Source organism: Exophiala bonariae (assembly GCF_035927105.1).
Source record: "Exophiala bonariae strain CCFEE 5792 chromosome Unknown scaffold_13, whole genome shotgun sequence".
NCBI lineage: Eukaryota > Fungi > Ascomycota > Eurotiomycetes > Chaetothyriales > Herpotrichiellaceae > Exophiala > Exophiala bonariae.
Genome location: NW_027042488.1, coordinates 824,642 through 848,423, shown reverse-complemented (window position 1 = coordinate 848,423; position 23,782 = coordinate 824,642). Strand labels below are relative to the sequence as shown.

The following is a 23,782-nucleotide window of genomic DNA, read 5'->3' as shown; positions in this document are numbered from 1 at the left end:
GAAAGTAGTAGTTCTCGGACGGCGGACCATTCTTCAAATTTCAGCACGCGAGCAGCTCGTGTTAAGTTCCCGGGGCATGCTCACCACCGACCTGATATTACATGCCCCGATACCCAGCTATCCGATTATGTACTGACAATTGCTAACAGTATCATAAAACCAACAAACATATACGATATCATACAGAGCCCAAAAGTGCGAAATAGAGCATCATCCACCAATATCCCAGGAGTAAAATTCTCGACGTGCTTGCAAAGCTAAACACTATGAACCGTAACATAGGTCACTTGTCCACCAAACGGTTCAGGTCCCGCACTGACAGCAAGGAAGAACCAGGCGCACGGCACGGAATCATGTTTTAGGAGGGATGAGATTGAGTCAGCTTTCTGAAATGTCTACTAGTAACCCTTTTCTGACCTTCATGGTCTCTGTAGGCGCTTATTCTATTCATTCTCAATAGATAAATTCAACTTGAACGTAACTGGCACTCTGATCAGCAACGGGCATTCACGCTTGTCAAGCAAAATGCGATGCTGCGTCCATCGCGGAAACCAATCTTTTTCAAGTCAACTCGTGGACCCTTTTTTGGGGACTGTAACACCCTTGTTCTCAATGTGATCAAGGACTCTCTGCGTCTTATCACCAAAATGAAGCAATCCCTCTTTCCAACTTTTGACGCCCTGCAAAAGGGTGTTTTTCGTGTACAAAGCTCGTAAGGTCCAGAGATCTTTGAGCTTCATAGCCGACACTTCATCCAGGACTTCCTGTGGAGCACAGCTGGCAATATCACGTCGTCCACCTATTCGTTGGTACCATCCTGCTCTTCATAGTCAGAATCTTCACTCTCAACCAAGGAACGTCGTGGGCGCTTCCGAAGCATCGGCAGCGCCCTTTCGTTTGAGTCTGCTGGGAGATAGTTCGTATTCTGTGACCCGTTGCCATGACTGGTGAACACAGTCCTCAAATCACCTCTTGGCTCAAATGGAGCGCGCTTTGACTGATCCGTGGGCTGCTCACTTAAGTCTTTGGATTGCGTTTGATGTAGCGCACCAAACGGTCTAGCCATGCCAGAAGATGAGACTTGGGCTCCATTAAGATCAAAATTGACTGATGGAGGACCTGATGGTGTGCTGCGATTGTAAGACATGCTCGTAGTTGGAAGCTCGTTTCTCAAGCGACGAAGACTATCTGCGCGACCAGGCACACCAGAGGTCTTCATCAGCTCATCGTAATTGTCAGGCATTTCCTCCAGCTGCCAATAGAGCCCTTCTTTTTCGACAAGCTTCTGTTCATCTAGGACTTGCTGAAATTCTGGAAATCGGGACCAATAACCCCTCTCAGTATAGATAGCAGGGTGTTCATTCGCGAAGTTGAGATCTCGAGAGGCGATCTTTCGAACAACGGCGCGCTTCGTATCACATAGTCCTGCCTGGCGTAGAATCGAGACAAAACTTGCTCTCTTTAGAAACTCGAGAGGCGTCCAATCTTCAGGATGGCTTGCTCTACACTTGAGGAGGTCGTCGAGTAGACTGTGCTGTCAACCACGAGGCGCTCACCAATTTTCTCCCACCACTCTTGGTAGGTCCACGCGGCGTAATATTTTTCCAAGTATGTGTATGACTTGAAGAGTTTTCCCTTCCGGTAAGCCTTTGACTTTGCTTCGGTGAGTTGACCCATGCTACCAGCAGCTCGCGACGTGAGGGATGTATTGAAGTCAGTGCTTGTGAGAGCGCTTACGTTGGAAGCCTGGGGCCGCATATCGATCATAGTAGCGGCATCTGAGGGCGTCTCTGCAATGACAGGAGTTGAAGAAGAAGGCTGATACAAATGAGATGGCTGTTGCGGTTGGTCTGTCTGGACGTTGGGGTTCAGAGTGTCATATTGAGCTGCATCCTTCTCAGGCCTCTTGCCTGCAGCTTTGTTCGTGGCCGCACGAGCGATGGGATTCACGAAATCTGTCGCTTTAGGTGACTCCTCACCATGAGATGAAAGGCGATTAGTTTCAAGTTCCGGGAATTTCTGATTCAGTGCCAGTATCGTAGTGATCGCAGTTTCTCCGGCACTAGGTTCCTCAGATGGCTGTCGAGGAGCAATGAAAGCTTGAGGTCCACCTCCAACTCGAAGAATGGCTCGTCTTTTCCTCAATTCCAGTTCTTCGAAATCAAGTTCGAGTTGTCGCTTTTTAAGTTTCAACATGCGCTCGTCCAATTCTAGGCTCTCAAGGTCATCCATGGATGAGGTAGTTGTGAGAATTTGACCCAGGCTATCGTGCGTTGTGGAAGAAGAAGAACAATCCAGCTCAGCGACAGGGAGATGACAGATATTCTGAGGGAATGAAGGTCAGGCAATGGATTGGTCTCGTCAGTCTCGTTCAATGGGCCATCTCAGCAGGAAAAGCTCTCAGAAGGCGGAGGATCAGGGTATTTCTAGTTGGCGTCCACCCAGCGTTGAATTGGAGGATGCGTGAGTAGATACGAAGCAGATAAAGTTCAACAATCATGAGAGAATAAGATGAGAATGGGAAATCAATGGAAGAGAAGGGAAGCGCAGCTTTACGGTGGAAGAGATAAAGAGAGCAAACACTGCACTCCACGGCAACGCACGACATATCAAACTAGAATAATTTCACGTATCGACACTGCCCATACCCGTTATTTCACAGCCCCGGTATTGTCTCTCCTTTGTCTTACTTACATACTCAGAAAGCTCGTGGGATAATTAACCCGACATATCTGCGAGCACTTAGTGCTCGCTGGAGCATAAGGCCGTGGTAGCCGCCGTACAAGCCTTGTTCCAGGACATCTTGCACAGAATCGTCGATTTTTTTTAGCCAGCTACTATACAGGTCAAGATGCCTTGCAAACAGGTGGGTGGTTTTCCATCCTTCCCCACGGGTACGCACGAATGACCTTGCACGAGATGATGTGTTCTGTAGTAAAAGGTATTAATCTCTATCTGATGACTGGGAGGAGAAGCTCTGGTCTGGAACTCAGAGACTGTTCCTTCGATACCGACACACAGGCCTCTTCCCCATTGAATTGAAGTACTTAGGCCATCTCATCTTTGGGTTCGAAACCGAGGATGACACCAAGTTCAATAGCCCTTGACAATAATACTTTGGAATGCCGGCTTCAATGGTAAGCTTCGATTATATACTCCTCCTCGCCCCATCTTCGGTCGTTGTAGGCAACCCGTTGACGCTTGCGCTCGTTAGACGGGTTTACGGCACTCCAGCTGGGTCGCTGTGGCCGAGAGCTTGAGCCTCCGTAATCGAATCTCGATTCATCTAGGTGGTTCGTCGTCTCGGGTCTCGAGTGCCCAGGTGTGAAGTCAGGGCTTCTCTCATCTCGTTCCTCGCTCACTCTCGGCACTTGATATCTTGTTGCCTCTGGGAACTGATGCACGTTGGGGGCTCCTGCATTTTGGATGTTGGAAGGAGTTCCATTCACAGTCCCGGGCCGGCCACCATTCTTGTTGAGCTCAGCGAAGTTGAGCGGCACTTCACCCCTTGGCCAATAGAGACCACCAACTTCCTCGAGCTTTCCCTCTCTTAAAACACGCTGAAACTCAGGATCTGCACACAATTCGTCTTTGTTGTCATACAGCTCTGGATGCTCTGCTGCGTCTTTAACATCGGCTGTGGTGATTCTGGGATTTAAGTTCGACTTGGTTCCAGCTAGACCTGCTTGTCGAAAAATCGAGATGAAATTGGCTCTCTGTAGAAACTCCAGAGGACTCCAATCCGCAGCGGGACCTTTCGCCTTGCATTTCACGAGCATATCGATCAGGCTCGTGTAATTATCGAAGAATGGTTCTGCCACCACTTCCCACCATATTGGGACCGTGAATATCTCATACTTATTGTCAACATAATTATGGGGCTTGTAAAGCTTGCGTCTACGCTTCTCCCTTGCTGTAGCTTCCTTGGTTGAGTTAGATTCAGTCCCGACATCTGTTGGCGTATCATGATTCTCAGAATTGCGGATTGTCCTATTGACAATTCCGGGATATGATGATCTGCTTCCAGTGCAGGGAACTAGAGGAGAGGGGGGGATTCTCAACGAGCCACTGACTAGTCCAGGTCGATCAGATTCGAATAGCGCTGGGCGGGGTTCGTCCTCGGGATTGCCGTTCCCAACGACTCTACCTCCAGCGGACGGGTCTGAAATCTATGTCAGTAAGCCTATGGATCTTTCAATGGTGAATTTGACTCACGTTTGTATCCGGGTTTGTCGTAGCTTGTGGGGAGGATGGTATCACCGTCACGGTTGAATTTTCCCGGCTATTAGAATCTGTGGCTTCCATAGGGTGCTGTGATACCGGAGTAGCACGAGCTCCATCCTTCTTCATGGCGTCTCTCTCTTGTTTTTTTCTCAGCTCCTCCCTATCCCTCTCAAGTTGAAGAGAGCGTCTGTCGAGGTCGATCTCCCTCTCCTCGAAGTTCAACCGAGTCTCAGCCTCCTGGATGGACTCAAGGTCGTCTGCGGCAGGGTCCATTATGGAATGATTTCTTTTGGAAGGCATTGATTTGGTTGGTAAATGGTATGGCTAAAGCAAGCTCCAAAGTTGAGAATCGTTTACACGATCAACTGGGCGATATGCTCGTCCACCCAAAACCTGAGGTTAGGAGCTTGATAAGGAGGTACAGGAAGATAAGAGTGCTAAGAAGGCAAAGGAAGAGGAGGTAACTGCACAGGTCGGTGGTTTAAATAGGGAACAGGGCCGAGGAAACAAGCAACAGCGACGGACAATAGGAGTGAAGCGCGACAGGAGATGCGTCAGATCAGGGCCGTCTCTCGTATTGCTCATGACTTCCCCCTGCGTGTCTTATTTTAGTCTGCATTTAGTTTGTTACACCCATGCGCAATTAGCGAAGTAAATACGACGGTCCTTGCCTATTCACCACGATCGTGAACGAGTAGTGCCTTCCTGGTATAGCATTATCAGTAGTCGATATTGTTCTACAGTATTAGCCATGAGATTCTTTTCCAAGTCAAGGGCAGAGACCAAAGACCCAGGAAAGCAAGACGAGAGCGAAAAAAAGGCAGGAAAGTCGGTTGCTTGGCAAGGGACCATGCCTGTGTCGAGGCCTGAGGGACCCCCTGATCACCCCCCGAGGGCCGATTTATCACCCACCTAGGGCGTCAATCCCCCAGTAACCTGAAAGCCTCACGCAACAAGTGCCATGGCTTGCAGGTCTATTGATGTCTCTTTGAAAAAGCAGCGTTTAGCTTGGCCGGGGATCCAGGAGTCGACTTTCCGAAACATTCGAATCCCAACCGGGGAAGCATTGCCTGCCCGCCGGAATGTCTCATTTGCGAAATTTGTGATGCATCACCAGGATTTGGCAAAACCAGGCCCCAGACTCACAATCCCGCAAGAGGCAGAAGGGTGTTGGTCTTGATGTAAGATGAGAACACTGTAGAATTCCTCAGAGCTCCGAAACTGACCTGTCATTTTCCCATCGTGGGCTTCTTCTCAGAGGGATTGTTAGTAGGATAGGTAACCACGGGGAAATAACCTGCAGACAATTGTGTTGTGTTAGTTGGAACAAGTATGAACACGCTTCGGCTGAACGCAAAGACTCTCATTGCCCCTACCCTGAAACGGTTCCCCAACAGGGCTGAGGCCTTGTGCTGGATGCGGAACCGCTTTTCTTCATGCTACCTGTCTTCTGAATTCTGCTCTAAGACACGAGATGCTCTGGAGGGATAAGCGGTGTCCAAGCCAGAGCAGGCCTCCCAAGAGTGCTAGGTATCCCGGTGTCTGTCTGGATGTCGCAGCTCTTCTCTTCTCAAGTACCTGATTAGCCTCGAGCCAGCGGGTGTGGATCTGCTGAATTTTCTCTGCATGGTTGGCGGACGTATGGCTGCAGCTCCACCCGAAGACTAGTGAGCGGCTTTCCGGTGGCGCACACTTTTTGTTTTATCGACCGCCTGCAAAAGGCTCTTCTTAGCATCCGCTTGAAGAACTTCACACATCCGGCTCGGCGTATCAGGGCAGTGATGTGAGATTACGGGGTTGTAAGTCCAATGATGGTACGAAAGAAGACTGGGTTCGAAGCCGTCACTCCATTGCCAGTCATACTTCCTCCGAGATTCTCTCTCCACACTGTCACGGCGTCAGTAAATTCCAGGCTCGTCGTGTCGAAGGTGAGAAGTGTAGTGGAACCTAAAGAGCAGTCTAACACTAGCAACTCCGGTACAGGTCCGGCCCCGCCCCGACCCGCACGATACCATCTGTAGATGTACTCGTACAAGCCGTGTCGACGACGCGGTGAAAGAAAACTACAAGCAAGGCTACTAAAATCGTTCAGATTTAACATTGAGTCCCTACGGTCTTATGCTCTGTACCTCTAGCCACATTGTTTCCGTATCATCAGTCAACCACGAATTTGACGCCTGACCTTCACATTCAAGACGAACAAACCAGAATCACAAGGCAGTGTTTCTCTCCCTCAGGCTCTGGTGAAAAATGCACGTAGATTAAAACTCGCAGCACGTGTAGTGATTGGCCGAAGTTGAGTTTGTACCACGGAAGCCCTCCCTGAGATCCACCTGGGATCCGGAGAGGGCACCTTGTTGGATTGAGCGCGTCTCAATTCATTCCACGGCGCACTTCCTATCGACTGCCGTCACAAGTTGATAGGACTCAGTCATCGTGAACTGTATCTGGAGACTCCTCGAAATCCGAAAAGTCCAGATTGAAATCGATTTGTTGACGTTTTCTCTTTGATCTGCGGTTCATGTCGTCGGAAACCTCTGCACCATCAGCTTGGTCCTCAGCGAAAGAGACACGTCGCCGCTTCTGCGTGACTCTTGCAGGTGTATAAGAAGCCGAGACACTTGCATGATGGCGAATATTTGAGATATCGGGCAGGCCATGGCTTCTCAGGTGTTCCTCATAATTGTCGGACAACTCTTCCTCGCGCCAGTACAGACCTCCAATATCTCTGAGTCTCTCGTTCTTCAGGACACGCCGGAATTGGGGGGTGTTTGACCACTCGTCTTTTTCCTCGTAGCGTCGCGACTTTTCGTTGGCACGTCGGAGGTCCAGTGGAGTAATCTTGATCTCAGAGGTCACGGCATAACCACACAATCCTGCTTGTCGCAAGATGCTCTCGTAGCTCGCACGTTGCAGAAACTCCAATGGAGTCCATTTGGCTGGGTGACTCTCTTTGCAATTAATTATCGTCTCGTGCAACTTTGTGCTGTCAGTGGTCAACCGAGCTCCAATTGCGGCCCACCAGTTTGGTCTTGTCCATTGCTTGCACGGCTTCCCTTTGTGAGAAGAATCTCTGAATAGGCGAGCTTCGGTGTAGGCTTTGCCCCGAGATGTATCGGTCGTAGTGCGAGAGGGACCACCCCCGGCTTGCGACGGAGCGACGTGGTTTGACGGCAAATGATCGTTGAGATGATTTAAAGCTTGAGCTTGATCGCTCTGGATGTTTGGTCTCGGGTCCTCGTCCGGGGCAGAGTCCCTGGCAGGTCTCTTACTAGCTCGTCGAGCGGTAAGATTCTCTGTCGCTTCAATAGTATCTGGAAGATCGATCGCCTCACGCTCCTCCTTGACCGTGAGATCAATTTCAATCCGAGGAGAGCCAGGGTTCTCGGGAGACTGCGCCAGCTGCTTCTCTTTCAATTCTAGTTCTTGCAATTTGATGTTTTCCACAGTGAGCTCTGCCTCAAGCCTGCGAATTTTCAGTTTCGCACGAGCCATATCATCTTCAAGGCTTCGGTGATTGTCCATGATGTAGATACAGTTGATTTCAAACCGGCCGTCATAGCCAATCAAAGAGGGTGTTGGCAAGGAAGATTTTGACGAGAAAGATGCTTTTGCAAGCCGTGAGATATGTTGAAGGAGAAAATCAAGGGGGAAGCCAATCAAGCTCAGACTCTGCATCAATTCTGTGTAGCTGAAGTTGTTATTGGTATACAATAAGGTGAGCGAGGGTTGAGGTAGACAAGGAGTTGAGGAGACGAGTAGGTAAGTGGATAGGTAGATGGGTAGATGAGTAAAGGCTTAGGTGAGAGGTAAACCTTAGGTGATTGAGCAGCGACCGGGTAGATACCCGAACGACTAGTGACTTCGTGACTGAGCGAAAGACCAAGGGAGAGCTGAAGCGACTGAGCGGCGAAGCTGAGGAGGTTCTCCCTTCCCGGGGAGGAAAAAACAGGCTGCTCGTTTGTTGCAGATCTTGAAACGAAAAGACAGTTCAAGTTGAGTGAGACATTTTTCAAGGTGAGGGGATAGAGGGGAGTGTACAAGAGAAAGGAAAAAGTTCAAAGACAGAACCAAAAGAGCAGGCAGAGTTTGGAGGCAGACGACGCACCGCCTGCTGGACGTGTGAATATACGGGACTGCTATGCTACTGCATGACTGCCGCCGTGTGCGAACATTTCTCAGGTACTATGCAAATTTACAACTGCCACGGTCTGCCTACCGCCGATGTACCTACCCCGATAGATAGGACGTTGAAGGACAAGAACGAAAAACCCCCCGGAGCATTGGGTCTCCCTGGCTCCCTCCTCCCAGGCAGGGGAAGCCACAACTCCAGCGACAGAGACATGTGCTGTCATACCGACTGGGTGCATGGTCAAACCTCACGGGGAGATCCTTGTATTGGAAAAATTTAAGTAGCAAACATCGAGCGGGTACCGACCGGACCAGGGAAAGGCAAGATTTCAGGCACGTTATATAGCGCTAGATTCAAGGTTTCGGGAACGCAAGGCAGTACCCGTGAATTATCTTCGGCACGAGGCATAAGCGGGCCGTTTTTTCATGCAACTTAAAGATGAGATTAGATTGCCATGGACTTGGGACTGAACATTTAGAGTTACACGTGTGGAAAGGAAAAGTAATGAGGGGTTGTGGCGTCTCCTGTGTTCAGTACTGTTCATCAACGACCTCATAATGGTCTTCGTTCGTATGTCATCTTGCTCATAGGTGTTTACCACCAATCTGTGTCATTCTCACTCTCCGAATTTCTCGCCAGGTTTGAGGCTGATCCAAGGACAGGCCTGCCAGTCACATCCCTGCTTGTAAATTTCGGTGCCCCACCACTTGAAGTTGTCCATGAATCCTGGATAGATGAATCCGAAAAACACCACGACTAGTGCAAAGGCGAGACCTGAATCCAGCGCAGCAGACATGGTCATGGTGTATTTGCCCCACCACGCTGAAGCTCTTCTCCGCATCACTCCATTGAATGCAAAACACACCACACCCCAAATCGAGAAATTGAGACCTGTGGCAGGAGGGATCCAACTTAGGCTGCCGAACAGAACAGGAAAGCTGACTTTCCTCCATATACTCTTCTTATTCTTCCTTCCCAGTGCCCAAACAATAATGGGCGCAATAAACCCAATCAAGAACGCCCATACCAATGGTCTATATAATGCTCCTGGCCCGAAAAACCGCTGCGGACCAACGACGCCCCAAAGAATGCTGCCGTTGAAATGTACCCTCGCAATGGGGCAATTGAAGCCGTTGATGGCTGAGGGTGTGCAAATGCCTGGTATGTTGACAAACATCCAGTTGAGCACACCAATTTGAACCAGACTTGAAACCAAAGTGGCAACCATTTGGACCTTGAAAAGCAATTTGGGAGGTATCTTCATGTAGTGGCCAAGTTTCAAGTCAGAGGAAAACTTTATACCTTGGGCCGAACTGATGTAGCAATAGGTTACGAAGACCATATTTGCCACGGGTCTTCCGGGAAAGATGACACCACAAATCAACTGGCATATCAGGTATAAGCTGCTATGTTGATTGGTGATCGCCATGACGATTCCCACGGGAATGAAGAGCACTGTGGTAATACCAAGTGCCAGCAATAAACCATACCATGGTAGATAGACTGGATAGTACTCCACAACAAAGATTCCGACAGCCAGCATGGAGATAAAAGTAAAGAGATACCACAGCATGGGAACGTCTTGGTAACGCTTCATCAGGCGATGATGCACATCTTCGCCACTTGCTCGAATAGTCTGACTATCCATCCTGCTCAAATTGTGGTCACCGTCGGAGGTTGGTATCGATTGATATCCTGCCGTGGAAAGTCCCTGCTTCTCGCTAAACGCTTGTTTTGACTGGCGCCAGATATCTTTGCCATGCCAACAAGTGGTATGAGTGATTAACGCTGAGAGTGCCGCGAATTGGACACCATACGACAAGACATATGTAATAGGTAGGTAAACCTTGGAATAATTCTCGTACGCGGTTTGATCGAATAGGAATTCTGGTGTTAGGATTTTGCTGACATCGTAAGGTTTGCCCTGGTTGTCAAAGACTGCCGCGGAAAGAATAGGCAAATACCCCGAAAAAAGGACATTCTTATAGTCTAGAAATGGTTAGCAATATCGCTACCGTGGTGCATGAATCCGCTCACATAGGATAGGGGCAGCAATCCACATCACCAGCACCAGGCCGCCAATGACATTTGCCGCTGCCCACCAAGGAGTAAGCAATGGTGATCCAATGTATGCAATTTGAGCCCAGTCAAAGGTGATTGGGAAGAGTCCTAGCCCCGATGCAACGCCAAACTGATCTGGTCAGTACAAGTCGATTTTAGCAAGGGCCAGAACTTACCAGGTTCGACACCACGACATTCTTGGGCGCAAACCAAGTAATCACGTTGAAGTAGCTCAATGCAGGCATGAGAAGGCCTGGCAGAAAGTACCAGAGGAAAGCAGCTGCCCAAACATAAATGAAAAACTTGTAGCGTGATATTGTCCATCCATTGGCTATCTTGTTTTCATTTTTGTGCATCGTTGTGAACATGGCTGTTGACATTAGAGTTCCGGGCCAAATCATCGCCGCTGGTCGTACCAGGTAGCGCCTGGTCAGACCTGCAAATGCATAGCCAAGGATCTGGGTTGAAATGGTCAGAAGAAGCTGGTATAGGATTGGCACCTCTTGTTTGTAAAACTTGTGCTGCTCAACGATGACATCGGTCGCAAAAGCAAAGCCAAACGAGACATTGCTGCTAATGTAGACACAAGCATGCTCTTTCTCGTTCCAATGGCCCTGAGCAAGCCACAGTCGTAGTCGTTGTTTGCGTGTAGTCCAAGCATATTGAGGAGCATCCTTTTGTAGCGAACCATCCACAAAGTCCAGTTCCTGGTCGTGACTCCTCTTGAGTAGCAGGTCCCATAACTTTCCCAGAGGATGGACGAGTACAAGTGCAATAACTGGAGTAATTGCCACGCTAGGGTATCGCAGAGAAAAGAATAAATTCGTGGCGGAACCACCTATGGCGAAAATCAAGGAAAGAGTCCACATTCGTGGGGTATTTATAGATAAAGAGGTATTGTCCGTCGCCGGGACAGATGCTCGTACCTCAGGATAAGGAGAATTGTCTGGGGGATCTTCTGCGGTTGGGATATATTCATTTTCGGCGTCAGAGCCACTTCCGGTGCGTGTGCTGGCATTCGAAGACTCAGCCTTGTGCTCCGCGATCGCGGGGTTGACTGCAAAGGAAGCCTTAGCATCTGACCCCATGCCGACTTCACTTGTAATTGACGACGATCGTTTCCGTAGCCATTCCGTGCTTCTGTGTCTATGTCGTGGATCTGAGAAGGGGCCATGATCATCTGACGTTCCATGGGCAGACTGTCTCCTCTTTCCCCATTGTTTGCCATTTGCCCCTCGCCTGAACTTGCGATTGTTTTCGTCGTCCGAACTTGCCTCGTCCTCCGATGGCGAGGTCATGACAGGAACAGCACCATATGAGCCAGTGCCTAGGGCCGGAGAGGAGCGAATCAACAGTGGGTTACGAGACATGACGGCGTGCCAGAGCTGGGAGAGGACGCCGCGAGGTTCTTGGTCTGTCAGAGGAGGTGTTACCGGCGGGGCGGCTGAGAGATGGTGTTGGTCGTGGTGTTGGTCGCGATCCTGCAAGGGGCCTCCCTGGGTGATCTGGGCCTCGTATGAGATGGGGGAGGCAGCATCTTGGTCTGCAATAGAAGTAGTCGAGGAGCGAGCAAGAGAGGACAGCTCCAAGTCGGCGGAGGCAGTAGTGTGGGAGTGGGATGTAGTCCGAGACTGAGACTGAGCCTTAGACTGAGCCTGACTCTGAGGCGACCCTGGTATCATAGCATGACTGGGTAGGGATAATTAGTGGTAGCAGGTACAGGTATGCTATCATGGGATCAGACAAGACTGGCTACCTCGTAGAGTGGATAACGGAGGTGGTTTGAATGATGCGTCACAGAGAAAATTAGGCACAGACAGGAGGGAAGCCAGGGCAAACAAGAGTGATGAATGGGCAAGATTTGGGGGCGTAGATGAGATGGTGGGTGGGCGGGCAGAGGTAGGCGGACGTGTGACACAGTCAAACCTAAAAGTCCAAGGGCGACTAGCCTGGGTTAGTTGATTAGATTGATAAGATTGTCGGAGGGGCGCCCAGGACCCTGGGAAAAGGGTGGGATGAATAACTATCAACGCCTAACGGATGTCCACTACGAGGTATTCACAAGCACCATTGACGCAGGATCTCTGGGCTTCGCAGTTGAACCCGGGCTTAGGCGCAAAAGTAGGTACATAATTTAGGTCGTGTGGAAATGCTGTGCTTCCTCGCTTGGGTCCATCGCTGTTGTGTAATTCCGCTTCCCAGTAATCGAGTGGCGGGGTGTCGCAGAAGTCATCCCGTTCTGATCAACCTCGAGTTGTGAGCTGTCATGAAGAGCACCTGATCGGTTGCACGATTCTCCTTTTGTTGCCATTACCAACCTGTCAATCACTGACCGCTATGCTTATTTTGATCCATCCCGTGTCTACCCAACATCGTGCCCAGCTTGACTCCATGTCAACTGTGGGTACTGTTTAGTGGTCGGTGTACTCCCGATGTCGGCCAAGCTTTGCCACATCATGCTCGACCAACACCAATGAGCACCTTTTCAACCTCACTGAAAAAGTTTTCCATTCAATGTCCATGCAGACCAACAACATGAGCCTGTTGACCATCTGTGGCCCCGTGAACATATCCCAATATGCGCTCTTTGAGTGACCGGTATTGTTGGCCAACTAAAAGCCGCCAACGTCGCCCCCAGCACGTGTCAACATATCATACACACGCCCTGGCAACTTATATTTGACCAGTCCGGCAAAAACCATCAAGTCCTTCGCCATATCAGCCAACTGATCTTTCGTCCCGTCCGCATCACCACCATATCCCGACTCCCATCTACCATTTCGTACAATGTTGTCTCGTTCACCCCCGATTGCCCGCACCGCCCAGACCACACTCACTCCAATACATCGAGCAAGTAGTTGGGACAAACTGCCAAACTTGGTAGCGAGAGACCGAATCACTGGAATCGATCCATTGGCCGCCAAGGGAAGAATATCAAGGTCGTTCAATTCCTCAAGTGCGGTCATAAATCGGGGCGGCTTGGATTCAAGGTGAGCTCTTGCTGAGACAAGCTTGAGAAGCACTCGACAGGTCTCACGGTTGGTAGGTGAAATCTTGTTCACATATGCTGCGTTTTTATTGTAGAGCGAGATCATGTTTCGGGCCAGTTCCACGGGGGATGAGGTTGACTGGGTCAATGACAGTGACGATTGAGGACCATCTCCTTGAGTACTGATCGATGAATCGCTCTTCCCATCTTGACGACGAGGTTTGAGTGGCTGCAATTGCATGGGAGACTCTCCCAGATCAAGGGTGACTGCATCTGCAAGTGCTCTGTTGAGTACACTTACAACATCATCATAATCCTCACAAAGATGGTACAACAATACTGCGTCGGCGATTTGTCCTCTTTGATCAGCAGTAGCGGCTGATTGCTTGGTGATTGACCGGAGAAACTTGTCTCGACTGTCGAGATTGATGAGCTTCGCCCGCTCTTCAATCGCTCCAGGTATTCGTTCTCCGTCGGTTCTGATATCGCCGAGGAGTTTGGCGAATTCACGGGTTTCCAAACAAAGCTCACGTAAGCACTCGTGACACGCATTTGTATGAACCATTCCCAGACTGGCTGGTTTGAGGTCCGAATTGAGGCAGATCAAAGTCAGATAGTCGACAGCCGCAACAGGCATTGCCGTCCGGAACGCACCCGTATAGTAGGCTAGTAAGGGTACAAAGTTGAGAAGGGGCTGTTGTGTCGTTGAGTATGTCACTGTGCACTGGTTAGTGTTGATCTGACCACAGGATTCAGTTGACCTACTGAGCTCGTTACCTGCCACCGTAAAGTCCGACACACGAAGTAGACCATAGTAGGCGAGTGATATGGCAACATGAACCGCGCTGACAGCATTGAAGCTGTGTAAATACTCGACAGCCTGCTCAAACATTCCTCCTAGTATCTGCAACAGGAAATATGTCCCATACCCGGTTGAATCTGCGACTTGACTCTTTTGGAAATGCTTCTGTCCAATCTCGACAAAAGTTTCACGGATTTGCTCCAAGCCGTAGAGCTCTCCTGAGATCTCCTCAAATCTGTCGGCCTCGCGAGCCAATGCAAATTGAAGCCACAGGAAATCTTCTACGCTTTGATGGATCGTGTCCAGTGTCTTCTGAGAGAGGTCGCACCGACCAATAATCTTGTAGCAGGCCATTCGATATGGGTCGACTGCGTTTTTCTGGCTGTGTTTTTGTCTTTGTTGATACTCGCCATCAATCATCTCTTGTAACTTGCGGGTAAGGCGTCGGTCTGGGCTGTTTGCATAAGTTGTCAAGTATGCGACGAACTTTTTGTCCGTTGACTGGAATGCGGCATCATTGTCGACATACTCGTTGGCCTCTTTCACAAAGCCACATCTGAGCAAGTAGAAGATGAGAACCCAGCAGTAATCCCCATTCTCACCTGCTCGTGACAGCTCGACATTATCTGGCGCCAAGTCTCGCCTGGCTGCTCTGAGGCGAATATAAGCACGAACGGTGTTGATAATGGTCGGCTGTCCACCCAGTGCTGCTTCTCTTGCATTCTTTTCGATTTGGGATTTCATGTCACGCCAAGCAGCTTTCTCGAGGTAAGTTCGTGATCCTTCTAAGATTTGCTTGCTAAGGTGGAAGGTTTTGGCAGAGTTGTTAGCTTCGTCCAAGTACGCATCTGTATACTGTCGTTCCTTGACTGCTTGTGAATCTTCTTTGGTGATCTCTCTCAATGCTCGATATGCTTCCACAATCTGTTTCGGACTGTCACCAACATTTCGTTCTTCGACGTCTTCAAATACTTGCAGCACAGGAAATGCCTGTCCCGATAACCTAGCTCGGTTGAGATCGTCGATTTTAGTCAAGAAAGCTTTCTCTTTTTCTCGCAGACCACGAAGACTTTGACCCCGGGGAACGTTAGGGTTTGCCGACAAGCCACCTTCGTCCTTAAAGAAAGATGACGTGCCGGCGACGGAACTCGGAGTACCAATCATCGACTTGTCAATCGCAGAGCGGCCAAAGACGCTCCTTGGGCCTTGGGAAGATTTGCCTGCTTCGTCTCTTGCTCGTCTGGTTGATCTCCCAAAAGCTCCTCCAGCCTTTCCATTGTCCCCTGACTCTGGACCCTCATCTGGCGGAATCAGACCGAAATGTTCCATGATTCTGATTTTTTGTTCTTCAAAGTCCACACCCAGGCTTTCTTCAATAAAGCTGTCGACCTCTCGATAGACACGGGTCATGCTTTCCCGTAACAACGCTTCACGGCCTTTGACTCGTAGATCTCTGAGGTATGCACTTGATTCTTCGGCATAGGTCTGTGCTTGTGCCCTCGAAGCTGCGTTTGTCTCATCGCCGCCGACCGCTTGAAAGTCTCTGTATGCTTGACCTGGAGCAACCCCGGATCCGGCTAAGAGATAGTGTGCTCGACTGTCATTGAGAGACTCTCCAGGTTTCGAACCCCGAGTCCTGAGTTCTTGCGCCCTTCTCGCGAGATCTCCTAGGTCCATGTTAAGCCCCGAGAGTTGTCCACTCCCTCCATTGTTATCTGTTTTTAGACGGGGCTTTTTCTTCTGTCTTTCCAACAGGCTGCTAAAGTACCCTGCATCTCTATTCTGTGGTAAACCAGACTCGGAAGGGCGGGACGCTGCTTGACCAAACGCACCTGTCGTGGGAGGTTGCTGCGTACTTGTTGTGCCGAATGCCGTTGGATTTGCTGCGGGCTGCGCAGAAGGAGCACCAAACAGCGAGGAAGTTCCCTGTGAGGCTGGGGCATTGTTGGGGGTTCCGAAAAGTCCTGCGCTGGGAGCGGCCGGTGCAGCACCAAATAAGCCGGTAGAGGACGGTGCAGTAGTTGCTGCAGTCGTGGGATTGCCGAAGGAAAATGATGGAGCACTTGTCTTAGGAGGAGCACCCAGATTGAACAGACCACCACTTGCAGGCGCCGGTGCTGATGTCGCAGTGTTGAGCCCACCGAATAGTGAAGGTTGAGAAGCTGGCTGGCCAGTTGCTAGGGAGGCTGATTGTGATGTTGATGCATCGAAGATGGACTTTCGTTTCGCCTGAGGATCAGAACCAGTATTGAGATTGAGACCTCCGAAGAGACCACCACCACTTGGTGCTGCTTGGCCAGCCGGATTCTGACCGAAAAACGACATCTTGTACGATGGTGATAAGGTCTGGTAAACGATCCTGCTGGCACTGACGCTTGTCTTGCGGTCTCCGCGTTTACAACTTTTTAGATCGCGTTGTTGATGGAGTCTAAGCCCGATGGAGACGATTGCAATGCCGCCTTGAAATCACGTGATTGGGGTCCACCGTGTGGTCTCAGATCACGCGCCTGCTTTATATTCTCAGAAGTGCTCAAAGGACTCAAACCCAGACCTGTACCCAGGTAGTGATTGAAGACCAGGTAGATACAGCAGCCCATATCGATATGGAGCCGAAAAATGTTGCTCAAAATTCCCTTAGCTATTAAGTTTCCCAGAACGATCGTGGATTGAAGTTCCTGGCAGACAGCACTAATGCGGAGCACAGTACAGCATTTCTCATCTTAATGCTGCACCCTACAAAAAACCCGGAAAATCAATGCCGCCAGATCATGATTCGTGATCGAAGGATGAACAAGAGACATCTGAGGCATTCAAATTCGATTGCAGGTGGTGCTGTAGCTTGAGGAAACCTCTTTCCAATCTACCTCAGAAAGCTACAGCGATGCCTATATTTCAGTCCAGACCATTTCGAAACCCTCGAGAGCAGGCAAATACCCTGGGCGACCGGATTGCAACCTACTATCGTCGTCAGGTTGCCACTCGACCGTTCCTCTTCTTCGGCTTACCTTTCATCTCCCTCATGGTCGCGGCCTCATTCCTCTTGACACCGGCTACAGCCTTGAGATACGAAGCACACGATCGGAAACACAAGCAAGTTTCTGCGCAGGATGCCATGCAGCTGGGACTAAAGGGTGGTGCTGATGGTCAGGGAGGTCTCACGTACAACCCACGCAGGAGAACCCTGACAAAAGGAGGTACATCTGAACGAGACGAATACTACAGATTGATGGCCAAAGATCTTGACAGTTGGGAACAAAAACGTGTCGAGAGATTCAAGGACGAGCCTGATGGTAGGCTATGAGGCAACGGTGATGCCCACGGCTACTTGTACTATACACACAACATGGGGATGCCTAAACTTTACCCGCCGGCAAGGCTACGAGGGGTTCTTGTAATGTATTAAGATGATGCCTTGTGGCGCATCGACAGCAACATATCAAAACACGTGACCTACAAGTCTCGATGAACCCTGAGAACCGACATGAGGAGGTGCAGCCGAGACTTCCCGGCAGCCGAGCCGTTTACCTAACACAGATGCCACCAGCCAATGACCACAAATAAGGGCTCTAGGCTCTAGCATGGCTTTGAATTTCATGAAACAGGTTGCGAGGTACGAGGCAAAAAGCGGTGAGAAGACTGAAGAGAACCATTGACGAATACGAGTTCGGCGCGGATTATTATTGACGATCCGCCGGAGGAGTTGAAATGGTGGGGTTCTTGGGAACTGCCTTTGCCTGCCGCTAGACTCGTATCGCTCCATTCTTTGAAGTCTCGTGGTTCTTGGGAAAGCAGGTGAAGTTGGACATGGGCACCAAATTGTTGGATATACTCCCCAAACTCGACAAGAAAAGGGACACACTTGTTCCAGAAATGGTCAGATGGAAATAAGTAGTGGAGTCTACATTGATCTTTTGCTCGGGGCTCATGCACTGATATGTGTCAAACCCATGGTCTAGCCGAGTCGATAGGCGCCTCGTGCTGCCTGGAGCAGAAGGGGAATGACGTTTTGATAAATGCAGGTGGATTACAACGCGAACAAGAATTTCCTTGCTTGAAGTTGGAACTGGAGAGCGCATTGTCACTCCAGATGGGACATGTGAACGGAGTGTGTTTGCTACTGCCTATTTCGAGGGATGCAGCTTATTCAACTTATGTCAGAATGTAGGCAATGATAGAGCGGAGGACGCCGTGACGCCGATATTTGTCGTGTTCTTCGCACGAAAGCGGATATTGTCGATACTGAGCGTGGGGCACCTGCAGTCCCTTCTGAGAAGAATGGCGCCATTTGCAGGGTCAGAACTGAATCTGGGTTCTTTCAAATTGACCTTGCGAATGGCTGAGACCGGCAGAGACCCCAGAGCGATATGGAAAGGACATGACTGTATTGCTTCATACACTGTCAAGATCTTTGCGGTGGTATATCTGTCACTGACTCTAAGAAGGTGAATCATGGGCATGATGGTTCTACTCGTACCTACTCGTAGGCTGGTCTGCGGCACGTGGCACGTGGCATTGATACGGCACTACCTAGGTACCCAGGGTGTCATTTGGACTGGGTGCTGGCAATGCGTGTATTGACTGACCTATCTGTTTGTTGGTGGGGGTTGTGGTGGTGGTGGCATGACAGCCAGATGTTCCTCGGAATGCCCTGTTTATTGGGACTTTAGCCTAACTTAGGTACCGAGGACTCCGTAACGGTCTCCCCCTCGACATCTTGCTTAGGCACCTTCTCGCTAAAAACACCACTTCCATCATCACCTGGCGGGCTGGCACTCCTCGGAGTTGGGACATCGAGGTAACAGGAGTTTTGGAATGCAATAATCAGCTACATTGACAGTAACTGAATGCCCTTACATATCACTCAAGGGAAATAATCGTGAACTCTAGGGGCAAATGCAACACGAGAAATAGTTATCTCCGTTCATTAATCGAGAATGATTTGCAATCATTGGCGGCACCCTCATCCTCGATTCAAGTTTCCCCCTCCATTTCAGGGTCTCGTCGGTTGCTGCATCCCTGCATTTGCAGGAAGTCTGTTCGTGGGATAGAAGTTCCAGACCGTCTTCTCGCCCCTCGAGTCTCAACCGAGTCGCTATCTGACTGCCAGAGAGGTCACAGTATCAGACTACTAGTACTCAGGAACCCCAGCTCTTAGTCTATTCCACTCCCTTTTCATCGTCCACCGTCATCTTATTGTAATCTCACGGGCCATCATCATAAGGTCTAGAGAATTAGACTCGCGAGACCATTCGTTTGGAGTTGATCGGTTGACTCGTTGAGGCCTATTCTTACTCATCTCTCCAGCGAAAACCCTTTCAGACTCTCGGTAGGCCATTCTCGCTCCCACATCCCCCCTCGATCTACGTCATTCGCGCCAATTTCTGTCCCCTACCCTTTTGGCTTTGCACGGAGGATTTTGGACGACATTTGCACCCAACTCAGCCTCTCCTTGAATATTGGCACTGCACTTTATGTACCTGATCCTCAGGCTATTCTTCCACTTTCTTCAGCCTCCTTTCATCATACCCTCCACTCTAGTGTCGCTACCTCCAACTACTATACAATTGCTTTCTTGATTGACCATGGTACAGCCTCCTATCTAGAACAATGACTCCCCATTCCTCACCATCCACCATATACACCTTGTCGTGTGCACATGGCCTACGATGACGTATCCCTTGATACAAGCTGTCCACCCACTGTGCCCATATCCTCCATCTTCAAGTTGCTCATAGGCACATAATCGATCGACACACCTCCACCGTCCAACAGCTACGTCCTACTCCTTCGCACTTGTCCTGATCATCCCGGCGAAGATCACTCGCCACAATGTCGGCAACCGCCACAACTGCATTCAAATCACCATCCCACACCCACAGTCATTCCCATTCCCATTCCAAATCGCATTCTCACTCCCACTCCCACTCACAATCCCGCTCTCGCGTTTCTACCACTCCTCGCCCACCACCCAGCGTAGCCTCGGTCGGTCAATCGATGCCACCTCTACTCACTCCCAACGTCAATCCATTTGCTCCTCAAAACTCGAAAGATCCAAAGAGTCCGAGCCCGAGTTATTTTGGCTTTGTGGTTGGAAACGACGATAGCATCCCCCCCGACTCAAATCCAGGAAATCATGCCCGACAAAACTGGAATCTCCCGACCAACTCGTCTCAGACCACCATGGCTCCCACACGTGCCGTCGAATCAAACCCCGAGTTCGAAGCCTTTCGAAGACAGTCGGAACACAATCATCGCTTCACTCTCAACTCGTCAGTCTCGTCATTAGCCCGCCCATCTCAATCCAGGACCACGTCGTCCAATACACAAATCGAATCTCCTCTATCGCCTTTGAGTAAACGACCAATGTTGGAACGGAACAAGACATCGAGAGAAGTTTCTTTGCCGCAGGATGTCAAAATGGGAGAAGCGTCATTCTTCGACATACCCCGGCGGCAGTCCCCTGCCATGATGACCCATACACACAGCGTAGCCGACCATCAGCATGCAAGACTCTCACTACCCATGAGCGGTGCACTTACTCCACCCACTTTCAACCTGAATAGACAAACTATCAGGTCTGACACACTTCCTCCTTCCAGTGACAAGGACTCGCAACCCATCGTCTCGGCCGCACAAATTCGAGATCTCCTACAAACCAGTGCCGAGAAAACGTTGATCCTCGACCTCCGGGTATATCAACAATTCACCACATCCAGAATTCGTGGTGCCCTCAATTTATGTATACCAACAACCTTACTCAAGCGACCCGCTTATAATGTACAGAGACTGGCAGATACATTTTCTTCCGAGTCCGACCGAGAAACTTTTGCTAAATGGGAACGATGTACTCATATTGTTGTCTATGACGCCAACTCAAACCTGGCCAAAGAAGCTCAAACTCCGTTGAATGTGCTCAAAAAGTTCACCACTGAAGGATGGGAAGGTACCGGCTTAGTCATTAAAGGTGGCTTTCTAGCGTTCTCCAAGTTGGTTCCCGAAATGATCGAGTCTGGGCCAATTCAATCTGCCAAAGGTGCCTCCACGCAGCCACTCTCGATTTCGGCAGGTAAGGATACCCTAGCGGTGGCCGGTGGTTGCACCATGCCCGCAGAGCAATCGGCTGCCAATCCCTTCTTCGGAAACATTCGCCAGAACACAGATCTCCTGGATGGCGTTGGACAAATGCCAATCAAGATGCCCAATGACATGTCCTCCTCGGCAGAACGCCACTTACCAAAATGGCTACAACGTGCTTCGGCGAAAAAGGATGAGGGCAAAGGCGTTTCGGAAAAGTTTTTGAAGATTGAGAAGCATGAACAAAAGCGAATGCAGGAAGCGCTGAATGTGCAAGTATCCTATGGTACACCGAGACCTGACAGGGCGAAACACATTCAGATCGCAGGCATCGAGAAAGGGTCCAAAAATCGCTACAACAACATCTTTCCCTATGACCACACTCGGGTCAAACTACAGGACATCCCACAAGGCAGTTGCGATTACATCAATGCCAACCATGTCAAAGCCCGATTCTCTAACAGACATTATATCGCAACTCAAGCACCAATTCCAGCGACTTTCAACGACTTTTGGAAAGTGGTCTGGGAACAAGATGTACGAGTTATCGTGATGTTGACTGCAGAGTCTGAAGGTGGACAGGTGAAAAGCCACAAGTATTGGAGTCCGGGAGAGTACGGCCCATTCAAGCTGAAGGAACTGTCCGAACGAAAAGTGAGCTTGGAACCTAAGAAGCCCACAAATAACAGTCCACAAGCATCGTCTGCGAGCGCCAGACCTTCGCTAGGTCCTCGGAGGTCAACGACAGCCAACGTGTCTACCAGCCAAAGTTCGACAAATGTGAAGTCGTCCGGCTCGAAAGCTTCGAGCATTACAGTGCGCAATTTCGCACTGAGTCATTCTGGTCAACCTTTCCAGGCAATGCGCGAAATCACTCAAATCCAATATGCTGATTGGCCTGATTTTGGAGCCCCAGCGAGTCCCATGGAGATTTTGGGCTTGGTGGAGCAAGTCAACAAATACATCAAAGCATCAAGTCCGTCTGGTCGATCCTCCACAAGCGGCGTTACTCCTGAAGGGCGACCACCTGTGTTGGTACATTGCAGTGCTGGTTGTGGACGAACTGGTACATTCTGCACAATCGATTCAGTGATTGACATGCTAAAACGTCAAAAACTTTCCAACGATGATCACGAGAATGATCGAATGGACATCGACGGAGGACAAGATTGGGTATCCCGGGACGATGTTGATCTTGTTGCTCAGACTGTTGATGACTTTCGCCATCAAAGACTCAGTATGGTGCAAAACTTGAGGCAGTTCGTCCTTTGCTACGAGAGTGTCTTGCAATGGTTGGCAAGTCAAGAGGGAACGAGTCCAGGCGAGAAGCAAAAGCGACCCGGGATTCAGGATAGCAGACGTAGCTATCACGGTTGAGCATTGATATGATCAAGATACCAAGGAATCGCGCCATTGGAGGCGTTCTGGATGCCACCTCTTTGAGAATGATGTGGTTACCGATAAGATTTTATGTTATAGAGATCTGCAGTGTCGACGTTCAGCGCAAATCAGCGGCATTTCTATATTGCATTGTTGAGAATGGCAAATTCCGAATATGCATAGCGATTGAGGTGCGGGAATATTCTACCTCACCAATTTATACCTCTCTAGAGTGGCCTCTGAGGATGGCTACTGTACAGTACTGTTATGAAATGAAGTCATGAATTGATTGGCTATGATACAAAAACCAGACAAGTCCATGTGTAAACTCTGTTAGGTACCTTTTGGATGCTCTCCTTGGATAAAGCAGTTAAGTCCAAGAGGGGAGTGATTTTTGCGAGATTCTAGGTCCTGTGCCTACGAGTACTGTCCTTGGCAGATTGCACGGATTTATTTAGTAAGCCGTTTGATGAACAATCTCAAAAAAGCACAGGTCCATGGTTGGTCAGTGTAGACATGGATCCAGCATTATCCCAATGATGATGATTTCCCAAGGCTCGGTTCCATGGTCTTCGCCGCAGCAGTCAGCACTAACCCGAGAGCAGCACAACCGACTTTCCTACGAGGTAGGCCCAGGCTTTACAAGCTTCGTGGAAGTGGTGCAAGACTCTGGTTAGCTACTTGGCACTGACACCCTGCCTGCCTTCCCCGACCACCTTGTCTCTCGGTCAGCCTTTGTTGACGATCGGTCATCCATTCGATTCTGCGGCTGACTTAAAGATTTTCATTGTCATGGAGCAGCTTAACAGTGGAGACCAATGAATTCGGCAAGCCTGGCACACTGGGCATTTCGATGCTTCTTACCTTGTCACCCAAGCAATCTCCTCAATTTGGAGGTCGAATTACTCCTCCGGGTACTCTAGATAGAGTTCAGTTTGTGGATTAAGAAGCACTCTCTGGTCCAGTTATGGTTGTCCACAACCTATCACAGTCCGTCGTCCGGTCTTATCCAACCAAAGTCTCCAGCTCCTGGAGTCCTGGTCCATGACGGACATTCGGGCTCAAGGCCACTCCGCCCAGAATGATCGGTCTTGAACGCCTGAAAGCTTAGCTACAGGCA

At 49.8% G+C, this 23,782-nt stretch overlaps 7 protein-coding genes across 7 annotated transcripts; 2 read left to right on the top strand and 5 right to left on the bottom strand.

The window, feature by feature from the left end:
* Positions 1–799: 799 nt before the first annotated feature.
* Positions 800–2,232, bottom strand: LTR84_002605 (uncharacterized protein; the record flags this gene model as incomplete). Its single annotated transcript, XM_064846214.1, has 2 exons — positions 800–1,529; positions 1,574–2,232. The coding sequence occupies 2 exons, from the start codon at positions 2,230–2,232 to the stop codon at positions 800–802; spliced, it is 1,389 nt and encodes a 462-aa protein (XP_064706439.1).
* An 899-nt stretch (positions 2,233–3,131) lies between these two features.
* On the bottom strand, positions 3,132–4,497 carry LTR84_002604 (uncharacterized protein; the record flags this gene model as incomplete). The annotated part of the gene is made up of 2 exons (XM_064846213.1): positions 3,132–4,169; positions 4,216–4,497. The coding sequence occupies 2 exons, from the start codon at positions 4,495–4,497 to the stop codon at positions 3,132–3,134; spliced, it is 1,320 nt and encodes a 439-aa protein (XP_064706438.1).
* Positions 4,498–6,651: 2,154 nt separating this feature from the next.
* On the bottom strand, positions 6,652–7,749 carry LTR84_002603 (uncharacterized protein; the record flags this gene model as incomplete). Its single annotated transcript, XM_064846212.1, has 1 exon — positions 6,652–7,749. The coding sequence occupies one exon, from the start codon at positions 7,747–7,749 to the stop codon at positions 6,652–6,654; it is 1,098 nt and encodes a 365-aa protein (XP_064706437.1).
* A 1,223-nt stretch (positions 7,750–8,972) lies between these two features.
* Positions 8,973–12,099, bottom strand: LTR84_002602 (uncharacterized protein; the record flags this gene model as incomplete). Its single annotated transcript, XM_064846211.1, has 3 exons — positions 8,973–10,345; positions 10,394–10,547; positions 10,594–12,099. The coding sequence occupies 3 exons, from the start codon at positions 12,097–12,099 to the stop codon at positions 8,973–8,975; spliced, it is 3,033 nt and encodes a 1,010-aa protein (XP_064706436.1).
* Positions 12,100–13,029: 930 nt separating this feature from the next.
* On the bottom strand, positions 13,030–16,533 carry LTR84_002601 (uncharacterized protein; the record flags this gene model as incomplete). The annotated part of the gene is made up of 1 exon (XM_064846210.1): positions 13,030–16,533. The coding sequence occupies one exon, from the start codon at positions 16,531–16,533 to the stop codon at positions 13,030–13,032; it is 3,504 nt and encodes a 1,167-aa protein (XP_064706435.1).
* Positions 16,534–17,089: 556 nt separating this feature from the next.
* On the top strand, positions 17,090–17,509 carry COX16 (Cytochrome oxidase assembly; the record flags this gene model as incomplete). Its single annotated transcript, XM_064846209.1, has 1 exon — positions 17,090–17,509. One exon carries the CDS (start codon positions 17,090–17,092, stop codon positions 17,507–17,509), a length of 420 nt encoding a protein of 139 aa, XP_064706434.1.
* Positions 17,510–20,037: 2,528 nt separating this feature from the next.
* On the top strand, positions 20,038–22,659 carry LTR84_002599 (uncharacterized protein; the record flags this gene model as incomplete). The annotated part of the gene is made up of 1 exon (XM_064846208.1): positions 20,038–22,659. The coding sequence occupies one exon, from the start codon at positions 20,038–20,040 to the stop codon at positions 22,657–22,659; it is 2,622 nt and encodes an 873-aa protein (XP_064706433.1).
* Positions 22,660–23,782: the final 1,123 nt, after the last annotated feature.